The following is a 23,632-nucleotide window of genomic DNA, read 5'->3' on the forward strand; positions in this document are numbered from 1 at the left end:
ATTCTTCTAGCCAAAAAGATACTTGAGTTCTTTGAAAAAATGGGGAAATAGATGCACACACTTTATTGACCACTTTAATTTTGCCTGGGATAAATTCCAAATTTTCAATGACATACTACATTATCTTCTTACAGAACACATTCCACTTTGAACATAAAATGTATAACACTGGTGTTGACAGAAGATTGCCCCTTGACATGCTTACATGCATGGGGATATGAAATACTATTGCTATGTTTCAATCTGACCATTTTAACCATTATTTTGAACGTAACAATACATTGGGTACAGAAAATTTACTAAGTGACTATTATGCCTATTCAAAGTACCTTCCTACTGGGATGGTATTCTGCCCACTTTGAACTGATATTTCCTTTGTGAACTGTACAGAATATTCTGGAAAGAATAGTTTTGTATCAAGAGATTTCATACAACAGAGGCAACATTAAATCTCATTATTCAAATAACTGTAGATAACACATTACTATTTTACAAGTTTTATTTTCTTTAGGTCATAAAACATTTTATTGTTACTAAAATGGACCATCACTAAGGAAAATGCTGCTTTGCCCAGACAGAAAATAAGCATTTCTTTTTCCTTTTTCTTTCTCTAGATCGGCAAGTAAAAATCTTTCAAGATAATCTTAGGCAAGTAAAATTAAAGCTATTTCATTATTCTCTGATATTTTTGTTGGCCAGGAACTTCTTAATATAAACACAAGCACCAAATGTTCAAGATAACTGAATGTACTTCCTGAATTCTATTTAGAATTTGAAAAAGAGAGCTCAAAATTTTACCTTATAAGTTTTGTTTCAAATAAACTTGAGTTTGTTCACTTAAGAATGTAAGTCTAAACCATAACTTTCTCTAAAGAATAACTGGGTACAGATTTAAATCTATAAAAATGCTTTATTCAAAAGAAAAAACTACAGTTACAAATTTGTTCTAAGTAACACCAACAAAAGATGAAGTACTTTGCAACATAACAGGAACAATAAAAAGAATTCTGGAGCAAGGCAACATTATAAATTATAACATTTTACTAAAATTAATTTTATATCCATTTCTCTATTTACTTTTAATTCTCCGTTTAGCTCTCTGAATTGTACTATGGTATTAGACATGTGCAATGGAGAAGAGTTCAGAAAAGATTTTATATAATTGATAAAGCCATATGAGTCATATTATTTTTATTGTATTTGTGAAAATAACTGGAAATTTGAATATTTCATTTAGTATAAAAATAAGATTTTTCTAAAAGGTACAGTTAAATTTTACTTTGCATTTCATATCTCTGCTGTATCTGAAGATAAGCCTGCCAGTGAATAGGTCATTAAATAACACAAGAAAAATTTCTTTCTAGCAGTACAGTTCAAAAGTTTAAGAGCCCAGAGACAAATCTTTATGTTTTTGTTTGGTCTTTACAACCAGATAACACCAAAAGAGTCATCTACTACTGCCACACCACACAATAATTCACACACTGTCACACATTAAGGAAAACTCGCAGTGTAGAAAATGATAAAGGAAATACACAATGTCTTTAAAGGCCTAAGAAAGAGTACTTCAGGAAACAACTTCTGAGAGCTCTGTCATCAACTAATGCTCTATCTGGCCTACATGAAGACTTAATCATTTTAAAATGAATTTTATATTGATAATAATTTATATACAAGATAACTAAGTTCTACTAATTGAAAAAACTGAACCGTGGCAGCTAACAGAGAGAAAACAGCAGAACAAAACCATACAATTTTCTTCACTCAACAAATGGTCTGTTCACTCATCTTTAAAGACACAAAAAAATTGTGTACCTCAATAACAGAGGTACAAATGAAATTTAATCAAATGAAAGCCCATTATTTTAAAAATTCCCAAGCATATTTTTCATTGTTTTTAGAAACTGTTTCAGAAATAAAATGAAAAATGTTATTGTCTAGGTTATTAACTAAATTTTTATTAGTAGAAAGCCTCTATATATATTTAGATTTGAGAGACAGAGTCCCATACATGTGAATAGCCTAAATTAAGGATCACTATTTCCAAGGTGTTCAAATTTCAAATATATGAACTAGAAACATTACTGGGAGAAAAAAAATACAGTGAGAAATTAATTTCTAAAAATCCTTAATAGTTTTATGACCATAGTCATGTTTTATGATTTTAGTCACTGGAAAAGTTTAAATAAAAACAATGTTAATTTTGTCTCTGATGGCATAATTGCTTAAAAACAAAATAAAAATAAAATATGTGAAGAAATTAAAAAACAGACAATCTAAAAAACGTAATACAGTCCTATATCCAAAACAGTTAAAAACATTTTTCCCCTCTAATTCTCCTAGGATTAGCCACTTGTTGCCCTGTATTGCCATCTGGTCTATGGTGACTATTTCCAACTCCCCCCTCTCGCCACCCCCCCCACCCCCAACCGGTAGCCTTGGATTTGGGATGATACTCTGACGATGAACTAGGCAGTGAAGTTGGGACAAGAGTTGCTGCTGTCTTGATTATCAAAGTCCTGAAGAATGAAAAGCAGTATGTGTACCTTCTTGAAGAGAATACTTATCTAGAAGACTGTATTAGCCAAGTAAAGAATAAGATGGAGTATGCAGATATTGGAAAGTTGTCAGTGAAGTAGATAGGAGGAAGGGGAATAAGATGGATCATCTATTTCCAAAATTTTAAAATTATAAATCAGAAGGGATCTACAGAGTGAATCCAATATCCACATCTTACAGATGAGGAAAGAAGAAAATATATAAAGTGGTATTTTTTCCAAAACCATAGCATATTAATGGCAATAAAATCAAGAAACAGGATTACCTAGACCCAATAAAACACATCCAATTTCCATCATTCAGGTTCAACAATTATCAGCTCATGGCAAATTCTTATTTTATCTATACTCTCACTCCCCACTCCCTAGGCTGTTTTAAAACAAGTCCCCAATATCAAATCATTTTATCAGTAACTATTTCAGTATATATATCTCCACAATATAAGAACTTCTAAAAGAAAAAAACACCCTATAACACTACTATTGCACCTAAAATAATCAGCAAATATTTCTTAATACAGCTCAATATCTAGTCAGTATCAAAATTTTCCTGCTCCATAAATTTATTTCTTACAGTTTCATTGTTCAAATTATAATGTTAATAAGGGCTATACATTGCAATTAGGTGATATATCTTTTAAGTCTTTTTTAACCTACTGAATTCCACTGCTTGCAATTTATTTGTTGTTAATTCATTTTTAAAAGAGGGATTATTTAAGCAAACAAGCCAAAGAAAGTGAAATAGAAGACTTTTTAATTATGCAACTTAGCACTACATTATTCATCATCACGTTCTTGTACAATTATCCTCACATAAATATATTTCAAATCTGCAAATATCAAATGGTTTTATGTGATAGCTAATACTTGTGATACATAAAACTTATGCTGCCCAAGAAACAAAAAAGTATAAAAGGCTCTTATAAGTGACCTAGAAAACTGGACATGACAAGACATCCTATTCTACCTAATTTTTTTATAGCTTAAAATGTTTATTCTGATAAAAAATTGGAACAAATACTTAGAGACTTAAGAGGCATAAATTAAACAGAATTTTACAAGTGTGAAACAAAGAATTCATCTCTTCCAGTCTCTTCTCTGACATTTTTCTCAGTTCCCAACCTGCCCTATATCTACCTGTAGCAGTTCCTCTAAATTTTACAACGTTAGGACAGTGTAACTTTAAAAATGGCTTTCTACGAGTTTAAATATTTCTAGAACAAGAGACTTTTTAAAAGTATTAAATTTACAAAGATTACACACATACACATACACACAGGTCAAAGTCTGGGAGGGATATAGAGAAACAGGTGCTGTAAATCACTGCAAATTGGTACAACTTTTCTGGGCAGCAATTTGGTAACATTTACTGAGAACAATTAGAAATGTTCACTCTTGATTCCATAATTCAAGTCTAGTAATTTATCATATGGAAATTATCAGAGGTGAATACTCTCACCTAGAAAAACTAACATTTAAAACCTAGTTATATATCCTTGAGTATCTTCTATTTTTTTCTTTTTTTAAACAAAAACAAAAAGATCATATTGAATTTACTGTTTTATAATGACTTTTATTTTTACTTCACAATATATAATGAATCACTATCCCCAATCAATAACCAGTGTCCCCCAAATCAATAAATATTTCCTAAAAAGTCTTATTAACATCTATTTAAAAAACCAGCCTGGCTCTCTTAGCAGTGGTGATAGAAATGTGATGTAGAAAGAGGTAACCACCAGTCATTTCAAATTTTACTTCTGTAAGTGAGAAACTGCCTGTATCAAAGCAGTATGTTATTTGCAATGTTAAGAAAAGCAAAAGGATTTGAGGTCACAGAGGATAATCTGTTTTTATATTTTATAAACTTAACTTTAAATAAAACACACTGTTGTGTTAGCACAATAAAATATTTAAGTCGATCACTTTAGACCCTTCTTACAGGCACCATTTGGGGATGTATATCATGTGACTCTAAGGTAATAAGTTCCAAAAGTAAATTTGATCATTTAAAAGATTAAAAGGACTTCCCTGGTGGCGCAATGGTTAAGAATCCGCCTGCTAATGCAGGGGACACGGGTTCGATCCCTGGTCCGGGACGATCCCACATGCCATGGAGCAACTAAGCCCGTGTGCCACAACTACTGAGACTGCGCTCTAGGGCCCGTGTGCGACAACTACTGAGCCCACGTGCCACAACTACTGAAGCCCGTGCGCCTAGAGCCTGTGCTCCACAACAAGAGAAGCCACCACAATGAGAAGCCCGCACACTGCAAGGAAGAGTAGCCCCCGCTCACTCCAACTAGAGAAAGTCCGCGTGCAGCAAGGAAGACCCAGTGCAGCCAAAAATAAATAAATATTTTAAAAAAAGATTAAAGCCTGTAATTTCTCAATGCTATCAGTTATTTGTGATAAGGATTCCTTTGTTTAGGGAATCTTACTACTGGGATTTCCTTCTAACAGTGGCATGTTAAGTAAAATATGTAATTTTCCTTAAAACTAAATTTAACTATACGTAGTTATACAATAGCCAGTCTATCTAGCAAAAGGCAGACGTAGTCTTAGAAACTGGTGGTTCCCCCTTTGTCTCACATATGAAATCATCTTGTCCATAGTTGATAATAAATAGAGTGCTATGACAAAGATTCTCTCCTAGATGAGATTCTACTCAGGCTCTTTGAACTTTTTCAACTGGGCCTCGACCTGTGGACTTCTGTGTCCATCTCTGCATTGTCCAATTTTAGAAAGAATCCTGCTAAAGTCAGCATATAGCCAGCACCTCCATCCTCGGTATCTAACCACCCTCAGTATCTCATCGGGTTCCTCACCTTCTACCACCTCCCAGGTGATGTCCAATCACATTAGCCTGCTTTCAGCAAGAATTCTGTTAGGTTGGTTTAGCCAGGATCCCCCTTTATCCCTGATATTTCCTCTTAGTAATTTTCCAACCACTGATACCCTACACCCTGCTCCTTGGCTATAAATTCCCACTTTTCCTTGTTGTATTTGTACTTAAGCCCAGTCTCTCTCCCAGACTTCAAAACTCCATTGTGGTGGTCCCAACATCTTTCTCAATGGTCCCCCCGAATAAAGTCTGCCTTACTGTACTTTAGTGAGTGCCATGAGTAATTTTTTCTTTAACAGGTGCTAGGTTAAACTGTAAGTACAGTATGTTGGTCACTAATGTGCCCAACCTCCTATTTTTATGCCTCTTCACCTTCAGTAGCCTAAGAGAGTAAAGATAAACTGACTCAGGGAAGTACTGTGAACCAGTAAAAAAGTGGATTAAGTATTTAGTAGTAGCCTCTTACGAGAAGAGAGACAGAATGGGAAGGACTGAAAATAATTCCTAAGAGTGATAATGAAGCTAAAAAGTCTTCCCAAGTACTTAGGAAATAAAGCAATCTGGAATGTCTCTGAAGGAAAGTTAGGAAGTAATCAGCCTTTTAGTTAAAGACAGCAAATTAGGATTTTTCACTGTTCTTTATTAACCTTACATTTTTTTTTACAATAAAATCTTATTCACTTATTCAAACAAAAATTGAATACCTACTTTCTGCAAACTGCTATGGAAAACTCAAAGATGGGGAAAAAAATTCTTTGCCATCAATAAGTAAAACAGGGGCTTCCCTGGTGGCGCAGTGGTTGAGAATCTGCCTGCTAATGCAGGGGACACGGGTTCGAGCCCTGGTCTAGGAAGATCCCACATGCCGCGGAGCAACTAGGCCCGTGAGCCACAACTACTCAGCCTGCGCGTCTGGAGCCTGTGCTCCGCAACGAGAGGCCATGATAGTGAGAGGCCCGCGCACCGCGATGAAGAGTGGCCCCCGCTTGCCACAACTAGAGAAAGCCCTCGCACAGAAACGAAGACCCAACACAGCCAAAAATAAATAAATAAATTAATTAAAAAAAAAAAAAAAAAAAAAAAAAGCTCAGGAACTATATAATTTAGCATTGAGTCCCAGCAAATAACTAGAAATGTTTAAAAAAAAAATAAGTAAAACAATATGTATCAATTGTATCTCAATAAAACTGGAAAAAAAAGAAGTAAAATATAAATAATGTTAATACAAAATACCACAGGTAAACATCATAAGAAAGATAAAAAGTGTGGAAGAAGTTCAGAGAAACAAAAGATCTAGTTTATTCTGAAAACAAGTAAGTAAACACTTAATATTCAGATCTGAATAACTGATAATTAACTCTATTTCTTTTCTTAATTTGGCCTTTAAAATCCTTCTCACTACAAACTGTAGTATTTATGTGTGAAATATTATATCTCAGATTTGCCTTAAAATATCCCAGTTAAAAATAAATCAAATAAAAAAATATAAGTGGGGAAGATGAAACAAGAATGGCACGATGTTGAGTATTGAAGCTTGGTGAAGGGCTCAGGAGAGTTTGACATACTAACGTGTATTTGAAAATTTCCATAACAAAAAGTTAAAAACAAGTCCAGTTTGAAAACAAACCAAATCAATTAATGATGACTCTGAAGCAGAAATATCTATATATGAGAATAACAGGAAAACAACAAAAATACAAAAGTCATTAAAAAAAGTCTTATGTTTAAAACTAAGACTGTTATTCCAAAATGAAGTATGAAATCAAGCTATAGTTACATTATTTCAAAACATATATTCTACTTAAAGTATTTTTATTTTAATTTACACAGGCTTTTAGACTATTAAGGCTATTAGCTTATTAATATTCTCTTAATATACGTTAAAACTTAAATGATATGCATTTATGTAACAGTTCATTATTCTAAGGTTAAGTTCATTTTTTTTCAATTAATATACTTTCACAAACCTTCTAATAGTTAAAGGAAATCAAAATGTCAGTAAAGTCCAATTAGCAAATTGAAAAAAAAAAAAGCATAAAATTACAGAGTTGTGAACTATACCTGTAAAACATCCTCACATCCTTAAATATACCAGTAATGGACTCCTTGATTTTATTTTATTCCTAATATTTGTACTTGAATATATGTAGAAGTTGCTCTATCTGAGCAATCAACCTGCCAACATTTATATTCAAAAGTTACCAGTGTGTTTTCTAACAATTGTACTTACTTGCTGTTTCAGTACCAGGTTCTTCACTCCTTCCATCACAAACTGTGATCCTGTATTCATGACTCGTGATAAGAGACTAGGTGCAAAAGAAGAGGACTGCACTAAGTACAAATTAACTCTCCAATTACAGACAGAATACTTGTCTGATTACACAATACATGCTGATGCTCTCTGTGCCTACCACCTTTGTTTTCACTAAACAGAAGTGACCTGAGAATTTCTGTTTCCATGGACATCACTGCCACAATTTTATTTAACAATGAAATAGTAATAAAACTTTCTGACTAGTTGATATTAATAAAATATAAAAATCGAGAGCTGCCCTCAATATAAACATTTTAATTGCTAAGCCTTAGCTATAGTATTTAAGCAAATTATTAACTGAAGAGAATTCCTTGCTTTCCTGATTGTCTTAATGTTAAAACAATAAATTAAAGATAGTAATCTAAATATTAAAAAATGTATATGTATGTATAACTGAATCACTTTACTGTACAGCAAAAATTAACACAGCATTGTAAATCAACGATACTTCAATTAAAAAAAAGATAGTAATCCAGATGACTCACTTTAGGAGTTCAAAACACACTGACATATTCAAAACATATATGTCTATAAGCATTATGAATAGGTCAAAAGTTACTGTGTTCTCTATATCATAGCTGCTAGACCTAATCCTGCATTGTATACTTTCTCCCCTCATACACAAAATCTATCATATAAAAATGTGAAGCACAACATACTTGATGAATTCTACCTCAACTCAGAAGACTGTTTAGTGTCTGAATTTTTAACAACAAAAATAACACAAATGACTTGCCATATTGGTTTTATATTTGTGGTTCAAAAAGTCTCTCACATGGAATCAAAGGATGCTTTGTGGGACAGAATGGTAATTTTGCATTTTGATATTAGAAGGCTAGGGAGATAACTAACGAGAACCTACTGTTTAAGCACAGAGAACTCTACTCAATGCTCTGTGGTGATCTAAATGGGAAGGAAATCCAAAAAAGAGAGGATATATGTATACGTATAGTTGATTCACTTTGCTGTACAGTAGAAACTAACACATTGTAAAGCACTATATTCCAATAAAAATTAATTTTAAAAAAAAAGAAGGCTAGGGAAAGCCTTCAAATCATCCAAGGTTTTCTTATAACACATTTTATTAAAATCCTCAACTACAAAATCCATAAGAAATCTAATAGGCTTTTAAGATTCAGTAAGATTTTAAGACAAAGAACTGGAAAGTCTGTTTCATTAAATGCATGAGAGTAATTTTCCAAATATATTTTCATTTTTCCTATCTTGTCCTACTCCTCTCTGAAATGAAGAGATGGACAGGATGGAAATCATTTCTTTGACAAAAACAAGAGAAAGTAATCTCTGTTGGAGTGGACAGTTCTGAGGCAATTCCCAGGTACCAGGTAACTCTCAGGGAGTTAGTGGGCTCACCTGCACAGCACTATCTGAAGGTGAGGCCAGATGGATTCATTCTGCCAAGCGCTTACAAGGCCCAGCCTTAGGCCAAGTACTTTTACTTTTTGGAAACTGTTTCATTAAAACTGGCAGCTCGGGGTAGGTAAACTGGTTTTCCTCCAGTTTCATGCTTTTGTTCTAAGCTCCAAAAATAAACTAGGAATTTGAAGTTAGTATGGTATGGAAAAGAGCGGTTAGAATCACTTTGTTCAGCTCCTCTGAAAACCACACATACTGTACAGGATTTTCTGGAGTCAGAAGTCATACCCAGCCCTGAGGATTTCCTCTCTATCATTTAGCAGTATGCCTAGTTCCATCTTGAAGCTAGGTCTTCAGTGTCTAGCTTCAAGTCTATATTATCAACATTGATATAAAAACAGTTTTTAAACTTCATGTATCTTCTGAAAATGAAAAACATGTTTTAAGAACAAGGAAGCATACAGAGCCATACCATGTAAAATACAGAATTTAAACTACCTACGGAAGCTAAAGGCATGCTGACAGTTGTTCTGTATCACAATGAAAACTTTCTGCATCCAAAGTGTCACACTGTGTTTTTAAGGCACGAAAGTCCAATTATGGTCTGGAGTACCAGACTTATTCAATCAGAATTATTAAAAATACTTACCCCATTGGTTTAGTGGTAGTGTTGCCATAGCTGGTAGGAGCTGAAGCCATCTTGGCAAATGCCCTATGACATAAGAAAGTTATATTTAAACTCTGATTATTTGAGCTAACATTTAGTATCATGGCATTAAAATATCTACTGACTAACCATAAGTTTTACTATGCAGTTTCTGAAAAGAAATTTTTCAACTAATAGTGTTTCAGTACAATTAACACTGAAACAATTATACAAACATTGATTGTATAATTTGTAACCATGAAAAATAATGTTCAAGTAGAGAGCAACTGGTACTAAAACAGTGAAATTCTTTAAAAAACACAAATGCATTAGTTCCCCAAACTTCAGGATTTCTCTTTTCTTTTTTAAATATCTGATCATTAACATGAAATAGAGACTTTCTGTTTAAAAGAACAATCACATACTGATTAAGTTTAGTCTCTTTACTATTCTCCACATTCTATACTCTCTCATTCCCAGACACATGCCTTTGGGATGCTGTCCTTTGGGGGTATAAACTCACTGTCTTCTCCAATAAAAAACTGTACATTTCCTTTTAAGATTCAGCTCAAAACCACCACTTTCTTCATTAACACTATTCTAATTCTACTACTCAATGATATTTCCTTTTAGTTACATATACACTTTTATACTGAATTGCATATAGTCATTTATTTTCAAATCTTTCTAAATGAATGTCTAGAATGTCTTTAACTAAACTATAGAATTCTTGACAGCTCTGCAAAAATATGGCACTTAGCTATGTTTTAAAAAATATTTTCCTTCTGGGAGTATGTTCACTGTAGAGAATCCAGAAAACAGAATGCTCCCAGAAGAACCCTACCACTAAGAAGTAACCACTGTTAGGATTTCGGCATATATTCTTCTAATCTTTGAACATATGCATATACAACATATATACTTTAAAAACAAAATTAGTATATTGTACATACTGTTCTATAACATTTTAATAATAGCATGCCATAAACATTTTTATGTGAATCAATATTTTTATAATTCCTAATCATTTCAAATGCTTTTGTAAATGGAAAAAAATCCTACCTAAATACAAGAAAACATTATGAGAGTAAAAAAAGAATGGGAATCACTAAGATGTGGAAGATGAAACGCTTAAAATATTCTATTTCAATCTGGACAAAATTTGCTGATACCATTAGAGAAATCCCAAACACAAAAATCACAATTTGATTTGAATCAGCTGTTTTCAGCAGTAGGCTGGAATTTCTGTCTTTAACAAAAATTTATTTTTCACCAGAAATAGCAATATCTAAATATAAATAATATGTATCTAACTGTCTCTAAGTAATAAAGGGTTAAATAAAGAATAATACGTTTATATGGCTGAATATCATACAAACACTAAATACTACCATTGGAGACTGCAGCTGGAACCTTGAGCAACATGGGTTTGAACTACGCAGGTGCACTTATACTCATATTTTTATCAATAAATACTACAGTACTACATGATCTGTGGTTGGCTGAATCCATGGATGCAGAACCAGGGATACAGAGGGCCAGCCCACTGTAAAGTAATACTTGGATTTCTAACTGTGCAGAGGGTTGGTGTCCCTAACCCCCAAGTTGTTCTAGGGTCAGCTGTATTTAAGACGATGAAAAACTGGCATAATGAAAGTTATTGGAAAACTAGAATACAAACTGCATCTATAACAATGATTTCCTGATTAAAAATATAAATATGTAATATGCATATAGAAGGATACACACTACGGTTTACTGTAGACTCTGAATGGGGAGACTACAGGTAAATTTTTACTTTCTTTATACCTTTCTGAGTTTTCTAAAATTTTCTTCAATAAACTGATATAACCCTTATAATTAGAAAGAAGAATGTTACAAATTAGAAATTATATATTGAATATTTTGTAACCATGTAAAATGATGCCCAAGACTGCCTTTCCTCTTTTAACACCAAATATTTGATTAGGGAGTTCCACATAAGTCATAATGTAAAACACAATGACACATATGACACAGCCAAATATTTAAGTGTATATGTTATAAAAATTAGAAAAGACAGTTTTCGGTTTCTTTTGTTAAACTAAGGTTTGTTGTCTACTTTTATCTTATCATAAGAACACAGTGAAGAGGGCAGACAGCAGAAGCAAGAAGAACTACAATTCTGCAGCCTGTGGAAGGAAAACCACATTCACAGAAAGATAGACAAAATGGAAACTCAGAGGACTATGTACCAGATGAAAGAACAAGATAAAACCCCAGAAAAACAACTAAATGAAGTGGAGATAGGCAACCTTCCAGAAAAAAAAATTCAGAATAATGATAGTGAAGATGATCCAGGACCTCAGAAAAAAAATGGAGGCAAAGATCGAGAAGATACAAGAAATGTTTAACAAAGACCTAGAAGAATTAAAAAACAAACAAACAGAGATGAACAATACAATAACTGAAATGAAAAATACACTAGAAGGAATCAATAGCAGAATAACTGAGGCAGAACAACGGATAAGTGACCTGGAAGACAGAATGGTGGAATTCACTGCTGTGGAACAGAATAAAGAAAAAAGAATGAAAAGAAATGAAGACAGCCTAAGAGACCTCTGGGACAACATTAAACGCAACAACTTTCGCATTATAGGAGTCCCAGAAGGAGAAGAAGAGAGAAAGGACCCGAGAAAATATCTGAAGAGATTATAGTCAAAAACTTCCCTAACATGGGAAAGGAAATAGCCACCCAAGTCCAGGAAGCGCAGAGAGTCCCATACAGGATAAACCCAAGGAGAAACATGCCGAGACACACAGTAATCAAATTGACAAAAATTAAAGACAAAGAAAAATTATTAAAAGCAACAAGGGAAAAATGACAAATAACATACAAGGGAACTCCCATAAGGTTAACAGCTGATTTCTCAGCAGAAACTCTACAAGCCAGAAGGGAGTGGCATGATATATTTAAAGTGATGAAAGGGAAGAACCTACAACCAAGATTACTCTACCCAGCAAGGATCTCATTCAGATTCAACAGAGAAATCAAAAGCTTTACAGACAAGCAATAGGTAAGAGAATTCTGCACCACCAAACCAGCTCTATAACAAATGCTGAAGGAACTTCTCTAAGTGGGAAACACAAGAGAAGAAAAGGACCTATGAAAACAAACCCATAATAATTAAGAAAATGGTAACAGGAACATACATATTGATAATTACCTTAAACGTGAATGGATTAATGCTCCAACCAAAAGACACAGGCTTGCTGAATGGATACAAAAACAAGACCCATATATATGCTATCTACAAGAGACCCACTTCAGACCTAGGGACACATAACAGACTGAAAGTGAGGGGATTGGAAAAAGATATTCCATGCAAATGGAAATCAAAAGAAAGCTGGAGTAGCAATTCTAATATCAGATAGAACAGACTTTAAAATAAAGACTATTACAAGAAGCAAAGAAAGACACTACATAATGATCAAGGGATTGATCCAAGAAGAAGATATAACAATTATAAATATATATGCACCCAACATAGGAGCACCTCAATACATAAGACAACTGCTGACAGCTATAAAAGAGGAAACTGATAGTGACACAATAATAGTGGGGGACTTTAACAGCTCACTTACACCAATGGACAGATCATCCAGACAGAAAATTAATAAGGAAACACAAGCTTTAAATGACACAATAGACCAGATAGATTTAATTAATATTTATAGGACATTCCATCCAAAAACAGCAGATTACACTTTCTTCTCAAGTGCACATGGAACATTCGACAAGATAGATAACATCTTGGGTCATAAATCAAGCCTCGGTAAATATAAGAAAATTGAAATCATATCAAGCAACTTTTCCGACCACAATGTTATGAGATTAGAAATCAATTACAGGGGAAAAAACGTAAAAAACACAAACACATGGAGGCTAAACAGTATGCTATTAAATAACCAGGAGATCACTGAAGAAATCAAAGAGGAAATCAAAAAATACCTAGAGACAAATTACAACGAAAACACGATGATGAAAAACCTATGGGAGGCAACAAAAGCAGTTGTAAGAGGGAAGTTTATAGCAATACAAGCCTACCTCAAAAAACAAGAAAAATCTCAAATAAACAATCTAACCTTATACTTAAAGGAACTAGAGGAAGAACAAACAAAACCCAGAGTTAGTAGAAGGAAAGAAATCATAAAGATCACAGCAGAAATAAATGAAATAGAAACAAAGAAAACAAGAGCAAAGATCAATAAAACTAAAAGCTGGTTGTTTGAGAAGATAAAATTGATAAACCTTTAGCTACTCATCAAGAAAAAGAGGAAGAGGACTCAAATCAATAAAATTAGAAATGAAAAAGGAGAAGTTACAACGGACACCGCAGAAATACAAAGCATCCTAAGAGACTACTACAAGCAACTCTATTACAATAAAATGGACAACCTGGAAAAAATGGACAAATTCTTAGAAAGGTATAACCTTCCAAGACTGAACCAGGAAGAAATAGAAAATATGAACAGACCAATCACAAGTAATGAAATTGAAACTGTGATTAAAATTCTTCCAACAAACAAAAGTCCAGGACCAGATGGCTTCGCAGGGAATTCTATCAAACATTTAGAGAAGAGCTAACACCCATCCTTCTCAAACTTTACCAAAAATTGCAGAGGAAGGAACACTCCCAAACTCATTCTGTGAAGCCACCATCAACCTGATACCAAAACCAGGCAAAGATACTACAAAAAAAGAAAATTACAGACCTATATCACTGATGAATATAGACGCAAAAATCCTCAACAAAATACTAGCAAACAGAATCCAACAACACATTAAAAGGATCATACACCATGGTCAAGTGGGATTTATGCCAGGAATGCAAGGATTCTTCAATATATGCAAATCAATCAATGTGATACAACATATTAACAAATTGAAGGAGAAAAACCATATGATCATCTCAACAGATGCAGAAAAGCTTTTGATAAAATTCAACACCCATTTCTGATAAAAACTCTCCAGGAAGTGGGCATAGAGGGAACCTACCTCAACATAATAAAAGCCATATATGACAAACCCACAGCCAACATCATTCTCAATAGTGAAAAACTGAAAGCATTTCCTCTTAGATCAGGAACAAGACAAGGGTGCCCACTCTCACCACTATTATTCAACATAATTTAGGAAGTTTTAGCCACGGCAATCAAAGAAGAAAAAGAAATAAAAGGAATATAAATTGGAAAAGAAGAAGTAAAACTGTCACTGTTTGCAGATGACATGATACTATACATAGAGAATCCTAAAGATGCCACCAGAAAACTATTGGAGCTAATCAATGAATTTGGTAAAGTTGCAGGATACAAAATTAATGCACAGAAATCTCTTGCATTCCTATGCACCAACAACGAAAGATCAGAAAGAGAAATAAGGAAACAATCCCACTCACCATTGCAACAAAAAGAATAAAATACCTAGGAATAAACCTTCCTAAGGAGGTAAAAGACCTGTACTCAGAAGACTATAAGACACTGATGAAAGAAATGAAAGATGACACAAACAGATGGAGATATACCATGTTCTTGGATTGGATAATCAATACTGTGAAAATGAGTATACTACCCAAAGCAATCTACAGATTCAATGCAATCCCTATCAAAGTACCAGTGGCATGTTTTACAGAACTTGAACAAAAAAATCTTAAAATTTGTATGGAGACACAAAAGACCCCGAATAGCCAAAGCAGTCTTGAGGGAAAAAAACGGAGCTGGAGAAATCAGGCTCCCTGACTTCAGACTATACTACAAAGCTACAGTAATCAAGACAATATGGTACTGGCACAAAAACAGAAATATAGATCAATGGACAGGATAGAAAGCCCAGAGATAAACCCATGCACCTATGGTCAACTAATCTATGACAAAGGAGGCAAGGATATACAATGTAGAAAAGACAGTCTCTTCAATAAGTGGTGCTGGGAAAAATGGACAGCTACATGTAAAATAATGAAATTAGAACACTCCCTAACACCATACACAAAAATAAACTCAAAATGATTAGAGACATAAATGTAAGACTGGACACTATAAAACTCTTAGAGGAACACATAGGAAGAAGAAGAACACTCTTTGACATAAATCACAGCAAGATCTTTTCGGATCCACCTCCTAGAGTAATGGAACTAAAAACAAAAATAAAAAAATGGGACCTAATGAAACTTAAAAGCTTTTGCAAAGCAAAGGAAACTACAAACAAGTCGAAAAGACAACCCTCATAATGGGAGAAAATATTTGCAAAAGAATCAACGGACAATGGATTGATCTCCAAAATATATAAACAGCTCATGCAGCTCAATATTAAAAAAACTAACAACCCAATCAAAAAATGGGCAGAAGACCTAAATAGACATTTCTCCAGAGAAGACATAGAGATGGCCAGAAGCACATGAAAAGCTGCTCAACATCACTATTAGAGAAATGCAAATCAAAACAACAATGAAGTATCACCTCACACCAGTTAGAATGGGCATCATTAGAATATCTACAAACAACAAATGCTGGAGAGGGTGTGGAGAAAAGGGAACCCTCTTGCACTGTTGGTGGGAATGCAAATTGATACAGCCACTATGGAGAACAGTATGGAGGTTCCTTAAAAAACTAAAAATAGAATTACCATATGACCCAGCAATCCCACTACTGGGCACATACCCAGAGAAAACCATAATTCAAAAAGACACATGCACCCCAATGTTCATTGCAGCACTATTTACAATAGCCAGTTCATGGAAGCAACCTACATGTTCACTGACAGACGAATGGATAAAGAAGATGTGGTACACATATATAATGGAATATTACTCAGCCATAAAAAGGTACGAAATTGGGTTATTTGCAGAGACGTGGATGGATCTAGAGACTGTCATACAGAGTGAAGTCAGAAAGTGAAAAACAAATATCGTATATTAACGCATATGTGGAACCTAGAAAAATGGTACAGATGAACTGGTTTGCAGGGTAGAAACAAAGACACAGATGTAGAGAACAAACGTATGGACACCAAAGGGGGAAAGTGGCGGGGGGTTGTGGTGGTGGTAGGATGAATTGGGAGATTGGGATTGACATATATATACTAATATGTAAAAAATAGATAACTAATAAGAACCTGCTGTATAAAAAATAAATAAAATAAAACTCAAAAAAAAGAAAACAGTGAAATAAAAGCAAATTGGAAAAAAAACAAAACAGAAATATAGAAAATAAAACGCAATCATAAACTCACAACTCAGAGGTATCCCCTGTTAATAATTTGGTATATTTCTCTTCTATGCAAATTTTTTTGATACACGTGAGATCAGAAGCATATTCCATCCTCTAGTCTTAAAAAAAAATTATTTTAAGAAATAATCTGAAGATACTGTTGTAGAAAATTTGGAAATAAAGAAAAGAATCCAAAAGGAAAAAAATTCTACTACTCGGAGTTACCCACTATTAGCATTTAAGTGAACAGCATTTTAGCTATGCAGTTATATGTATATATGTGTATGTCCATACACACACACACACACACACACAAATGGATGGATAAATGGATATATAATAGGGATCGTAATGTAAAAAATGTCATCTAAGTTTTGGCTCAAGTGTTACCTACCCAGAGGTTTACCCTGATCTCCTCAACAAATTTAGCTAATACCCCAACAAATTAAGATCTTATGACTTAGTTTTATTTTCTTTATATCACTTAATATGGTGAATATGGTTTAACAGAACTCTGTTCATTTGTTTGCTTATTTGTTGACTTATTGTTCCCTCAACACAAATGTAAATTCAGTGAAAGTAGGAGCCTTCCATAGCATGTTTACTATTGTATTCTTTTTTTAAAAAATTTTATTTATTTATTTTTATTTTTGGCTGTGTTGGGTCTTTGTTGCTGTGCATGGGCTTTCTCTGGTTGTGGCGAGCAGGGGTTACTCTTTGTTGCGGTGTGCGGGCTTCTCATTGCAGTGGCTTCTCTTGTTGCAGAGCACGGGCTCTAGGCGCACGGGCTTCTGTAGTTGTGGCACGTGGGCTCAGTAGTTGTGGCACGTGAGCTCTAGGGCGCAGGCTCAGTAGTTGTGGTGCATGGGCTTAGTTGCTCTGCAGCATGTGGGATCTTCCCAGGCCAGGGCTCGAACCCGTGTCCCCTGCATTGGCAGGAGGATTCTTAACCGCTGCGACACCAGGGAAGCCCCACTATTGTATTCTTAATGTCTAGAAGAGTCCTTAGTCACTGAGACAAAGGAAGTTATTTATCAAACAAATCATTGAATAGTAAACTATATTTCACTTTGTAACATAACATGGCCATTTCTCGATGGTCATTAGAATAAGTCTTCCACAGCAAGATTTTTAATGACTCAGTTGCATTCCTGTGGAAATGACATAATTTCAATCCTTGACATTCAGGTTGATTTTCAAAATTTGATTATTACAATTGCTTCTAAGATTTTACAACTCCAATTTCTTCTTCGGGATTAATTCTTAAGAGAAGTGCTAGGTCAAAGCTATTCTTTTAAAAAACTTTTTATACCAGCCAGCAAAATTTTGACAATTTATATTTCTAATAGTAGAGTATAAATGCATCAGTTAATTTTCCTGGATCCTTGGCACAATATTTTCTAAATCTTTGCATTATATTAATCTGCATTTCTCTGATTATTAGTGAAATTAAAACATTTTAAAAATGTTTTTGAGACATTTGACCCACAACATTTCAGTCTTTCTCATCCCACATCTTTGAAGAAAATATAGGAAAAAATATGTCTGGGAAAGAAAGGCATCACTATTTTATATAAAGTTGTGGAAAGGGTGGGGGAGATAAGGAAATATTTATGCCATTGAATAAAAAAAAATACTAAGGCACTGTTCAGTTTTCTTAGTAACATTCCCATTTTCTTGGGAACTCAACTTCCATTGTACTCTCTTACATGGTAAGAACTGAAGAATAAAACTTACTTCCACTGTTTGATATATTGTAAGGGATTAAGGTTGCATCCAGCATCAGTTAAAGCTTTTTTGTATTGCTCCAAATCAGCCTGAAATAAGAAAAGAATCATATGACAAAAAATTTTACTTTCATGAAAGAGACCATTTTGTTTGTTGTCATTGGATTAATCAGAAAGTTAGACTAAAGGCATGAGCACCTAAGTAGAGTGGAGTGGTATCTTAAGGGAGTACCCAAATGAGCATCTGAGATAAAAATCACGTATAATGAAAATTACCTTTGACAGGCTCCCAGATCACCTATAAAGTACAGTATTTTGTCATCCCTCAGTAAGCCCAACAGAGTCAGTTTTTCCTCCACTGTTGACATAGATTGCTTGTCCTTGGGATAAGCATTAAATGAAAGATCTGGCTTGATCAAGAATATTCCAAAATTGGAAACATGAGGGGAATGACGTTGACTTAGGGGACCTGCAGATTCAGGTTATTCCATCTCATATTCACTGCAGAGGTCCAAATTTATTAACTGAACAGCACGTGTCCTACACTTTTTAAATAGTTTTCTTTCTTACTCTTTTTTTATTTCCTGATGAGTAAAGTCTAGTTGAATTCGTATATGTCACGGGAGCCTATCATAACAGTGACTCCATTATAAAAATTTAAAAGAAAGAAACTTTTAAGCTCACCATCAAATCAGAGATGTTCACTACTTTGCATTTTGGGGGTTATTACATCAGTAGTCAAAATTTGCTTCAAGCCTCTTAATGACCACTTAAACTTATGAAAAGACATAATTCTTACCAAAAATAAATGAAATAAAATAATGTGGTCAAATTAAGGGAAACTGCATTAAGTTTTAAAATCATATATTCCTAAGAAAATATAAATAGGCTATTAGAATCCCTTAAAGGAACACCCCCATTAATGACAGAGATGTTTCTAGAAAGAAAACTATACAGTAATCCCCTCCCTTCAGTAGTTTTGCTTTCCCATGGTTTCAGTTGCTGTGGTCAACTGAGGTCTGAAAATACTAAATGGAAATTCCCAGAAATAAACAATTCATATTGTGTGCCGTTTTGAGTAGTGTGATGGAAACTTGTGCTTTCCTGATCAGTCCTGCCCCAACCACTGACATCATCTGCTCCTGACATCTAACAATCAACACCATCATGGCTTGATGACACAGGATCATCTGAAGCAGATGATTCTCCTTCAGTCAGAAGGTCAATAGTAGCCTAATGCTACATCACCATGCCTGTGTCATTCACCTCACTTCATCTCCTCATGCAGGCATTTTATCAGCTCACATCATCATCATAGGAAGGATGACTACAGTACAATATATTTTGAGAGAGTCCACATTAACATAACTTTTATTATAGCATATTGTTATAATTATTCTATTTTATTATTAGTTATTGTTGTTAATCTCTTACTGTGCCTAATTTATAAATTAAACTTTATCATAGGTATGTATGTATGTATGTATAGAAGAAAAACAGTATATATGGTAGTGGGGGGGTGTTTGGTACTCTCCATGGTTTCAGGCATCCACTGTGGGTCCTGGAACATATCTCCCTTGGATAAGGGGGGACTACTGAACTTTCTTACTGAATTAAAATAAAAGTCAAGAAATGTATTTTTAGGATAAAGCAGAATTGACCTAAAGCAAATATTGGGTTTACTTTGCTGTTTTACCATGCCAAACAAAAAGAAGCCTTACAATCTACTGACATTAGAAAAATAATTGCTACCAGCAAAGGAAAGGAGTTTACAACAGCCATATCATTCTAGGTGTCATTCCCAAGTTCCTTATGCTAGTTGCTCATCCAGTAAAAATTATACGAAGTTAACATTAGAAAGAGTTAACAGGTCTCTAACCCAGCAACAAGACTGACAGCAAAATCACTGCTTTCCTTCACAGTATTACCTCTACATACTTAAAAAAATTTTTTTCATCAAAAGCAATTGATGGCTTATTACAGAAAAAGAAAACAACAAAATATCCCACAATCTACTCTTCCAGTGAGAAGAAAATCTAGAAAGGAAGATAGATTATTTTCCAATCATTCTGAGAAATTTATTGATATAAAAAGTAGCTTTTTTACTGCAATACAGTCTCTCAACTTTATTTTTATATGGATCAAATGATAGATGTGAATCTGAAGTTTAATCTTAGGAAATTATTGATACAATATTTATATAACTTTTGGAAATTTAGATATTTTCCTCCAAGTGACTTCTCTATATTCTATCATGGACACTAGTTTTTTTTTTTTTTTTTTTTTTTTAATTTGTTTGTTTATTTTTGGCTGCGTTGGGTCTTCGTTGCTGCGCGTGGGCTTTCTCTAGCTGCAGTGCGGGTGCTTCTCATTGTGGTGGCTTCTCTTGTTGCGGAGCACGGGCTCTAGGCACACGGGCTTCAGTAGTTGAGGGCTCAGTAGTTGTGGCTCACAGGCTCTAGAGCGTAGGCTCAGTAGTTGTGGCGCATGGGCTTAGTTGCTCCGCGGCACGTGGGATCTTCCTGGGCCAGGGATCAAACTCGTATCCCCCTGCACTGGCAGGCGGATTCTTAACCACTATGCCACGAGGGAAGTCCCTGGACATTAGTTTTAAAACAACTGCAAAATATTACCAAACTTTTACTTTAGGTTAAAGCTAAATTCCTTGTAAGGAAAATAAGTATTAGTGGCTATAGCTTAAAGAAATGGAACTTCTAGGATCATCACATCATGAGAAATGATAAGATCAATCTTTCAAAAGGCAGAGCAAACTTAGTTAACTTAGTTTAGAATAGTTATTTTCCAGAAATAAGAATTTTGGTCACGAATTCAGTTCATATTCTAACAACTTAAAAGTGGTGAGATATTTCATGAGTAAATTGTTCTCTTGGTGACAATAAATACGGCTATAATATTCAGCGGTAAATAGAACTAGCCTTAAGAAATTGTTTTTCTTTTAAAGGAAGGAATGAAGTAATTATTTGGTTACAGTGATTTTTACTTCCATTTTCTGAAACAAGCGAGTATTCTCCCTTCCTCCCAATAACTGAATACAGAGAACATACCTCAGAAGGTGCTTGCTGTGCACTTATGTAATAGATAAGAAACAGCCGCATTTTATCTTCTGGAGTTCCTGCTACAGAGGGGAAAATAGATAAGGAAAAAAAGACTTTCATAATTCTGGTTGTTATGTATTATAGTCAACACTATTAACTCAAGGCATACATAAATGTGACAAGACAAACTAAGGTTCTTGATTCAAATGATTTAACGTTGTAGGCACTAAATTACAACCATGTAAAACACAGATATGGAAAAAGATTAAATACTATGGGATTACAGGGATGAGCTATGGAAGCATCTCTATTCTATCTTCCAAACTGTCTATAGTGTTGTGATTTATGTTTCAGATCTAAACTCAAAAAGGTATAGGTAGGATAATCATACAATTCTAAAATAGCACGCTTTTGAGATGAAAAGGGGGATGCTAGTAATAAGTATGTAAGGACAACCGGTATATAAATGGGACTATCCTGGGAAACCAGTTGCATGGTCCCCTTAGGTACTGGGTTATGAAAACCTGGTGGCTAAAATCATCTAACTGAGCCTAAGGTCATGCTTTTGAAACTGGAGCCACTAAATATACATTTCTCCCCTTTCTGAAGGGTCTATGAAGATTTGGAAAAACCATATGTCTATAGTATAATAAGCACCATTGTATTATGCAGATTATATCTGCCTGAAATTTTAAGACAAAACAAAAGATTTCAGAGAGATTTCTTGCTTGCAGTGCATCCTTTGAGCTACTACTCCTATTATCCAAAGCCCGAGACTGTCCAGAGAATCCTTTTATTTTCCCCTCAGTTACTGGGTGTACTTCGATGCAAAGTGATAAGGCACTGGTCATGGGTAACTCAGTTTCACTATTCAACAAATACCAATATGCACTCTCACTTTAAAGTGTGTCCCAATACGTAAGAACTCAGAATTGTTATACTTTATTATAGAATAAAAACAAGAATAATTTTTTCAAAACATATTGACTGATGACCCATTGATTTTCTATCTTCAAATTATCCTTACTCCCTAAATATGACAAAGACTGGTAATAAAGATCAATGACAGGTTCTCCAACATTCTCATGCTTACAAATAAATATTGTATTTTAGATATACTGAAGTAGGTTACTGGATTCAGGGTTTTGTTTAAATCCTAGGAGAAAGCTGATATTTTTGTTTTAGCAGGTAATTAGCCTCGATGGGTTCAGGCCAAAGCTCCTACCAGCCTCTGTGAGCCGTTTCCATCATGGATTCTATTTTTAAAATGTTTGCAGTGCTACTGGGATCTGTCCCACTGCCCAGCAGCCAGTACGGGAACTTGGAGGTCATCTAGTCCTTCACCTCTCAGTCTTTGGAATGCTCTTTAGGATCAGATTCATGCATGTACAACTCAGAGGTGAGCCCAGGAATTCATAAACAACTTTATGGGGTTGCTTTCCTGAGCTCCTTCCTTCTGCAATCTCCCTGGTACTTTCCAGTTTCCTTGGCCTTCCCTTTTTAGTGCTCCAGCCAGAAAGCTTTGGCTTTAGGTACCCTGCTCCATTGTGTATTTCCTGCAACTATGACGAAGCAGTTAGAGGACAAAAAGAAAAAGAGGAACGGGGCTTGCTGTAGGCTCTTGGGGCAATGGCTCCTAAGATACGAGAGAAAGGTTCCCCTCCCTCAGAGTTTTAGGGGCCTGTGGGTTCCTGCTGGTGCTTTTAATATCCGCAGCACAGAGCATAGCCTCTTCAAGCTGACTTCTGGGTCCTTTGGACATGTTCCATCATGTTTTAAGTACTTTTCTTGCTTTCTGACACAAGAAAATGTTTCAGGCTCATTTTGTACTTTCTCTCCCTGGAATCAACCATACTCCAACGAGTCC

At 34.6% G+C, this 23,632-nt stretch overlaps 1 protein-coding gene across 5 annotated transcripts in view; it reads right to left on the minus strand.

The window, feature by feature from the left end:
* The window catches only part of SCFD1 (sec1 family domain containing 1), a 132,001-nt gene that overhangs the window by 21,876 nt on the left and 86,493 nt on the right, over positions 1-23,632 (minus strand). For 2 of the 5 annotated variants that reach the window (XR_014261130.1, XM_082452126.1), the window contains exons 16-19: positions 21,775-21,845; positions 18,720-18,799; positions 9,741-9,803; positions 7,634-7,709 (exon numbers count right to left, since the gene is read on the minus strand). Coding sequence is in view for 1 of the 5 variants with exons in the window: in XM_082452126.1 (XP_082308252.1) it covers positions 7,634-7,709; positions 9,741-9,803; positions 18,720-18,799; positions 21,775-21,845 (290 nt within the window). In the remaining 4 variants the exon portion in view is untranslated. Of the gene's footprint in view, positions 1-7,633; positions 7,710-9,740; positions 9,804-18,719; positions 18,800-21,774; positions 21,846-23,632 lie in introns of those variants that run through there. The other 3 variants (XR_014261131.1, XR_014261133.1, XR_014261132.1) reach the window with 3 other exon arrangements.

This window comes from Balaenoptera physalus (genome assembly GCF_965194825.1).
Source record: "Balaenoptera physalus genome assembly, chromosome: 2".
NCBI lineage: Eukaryota > Metazoa > Chordata > Mammalia > Artiodactyla > Balaenopteridae > Balaenoptera > Balaenoptera physalus.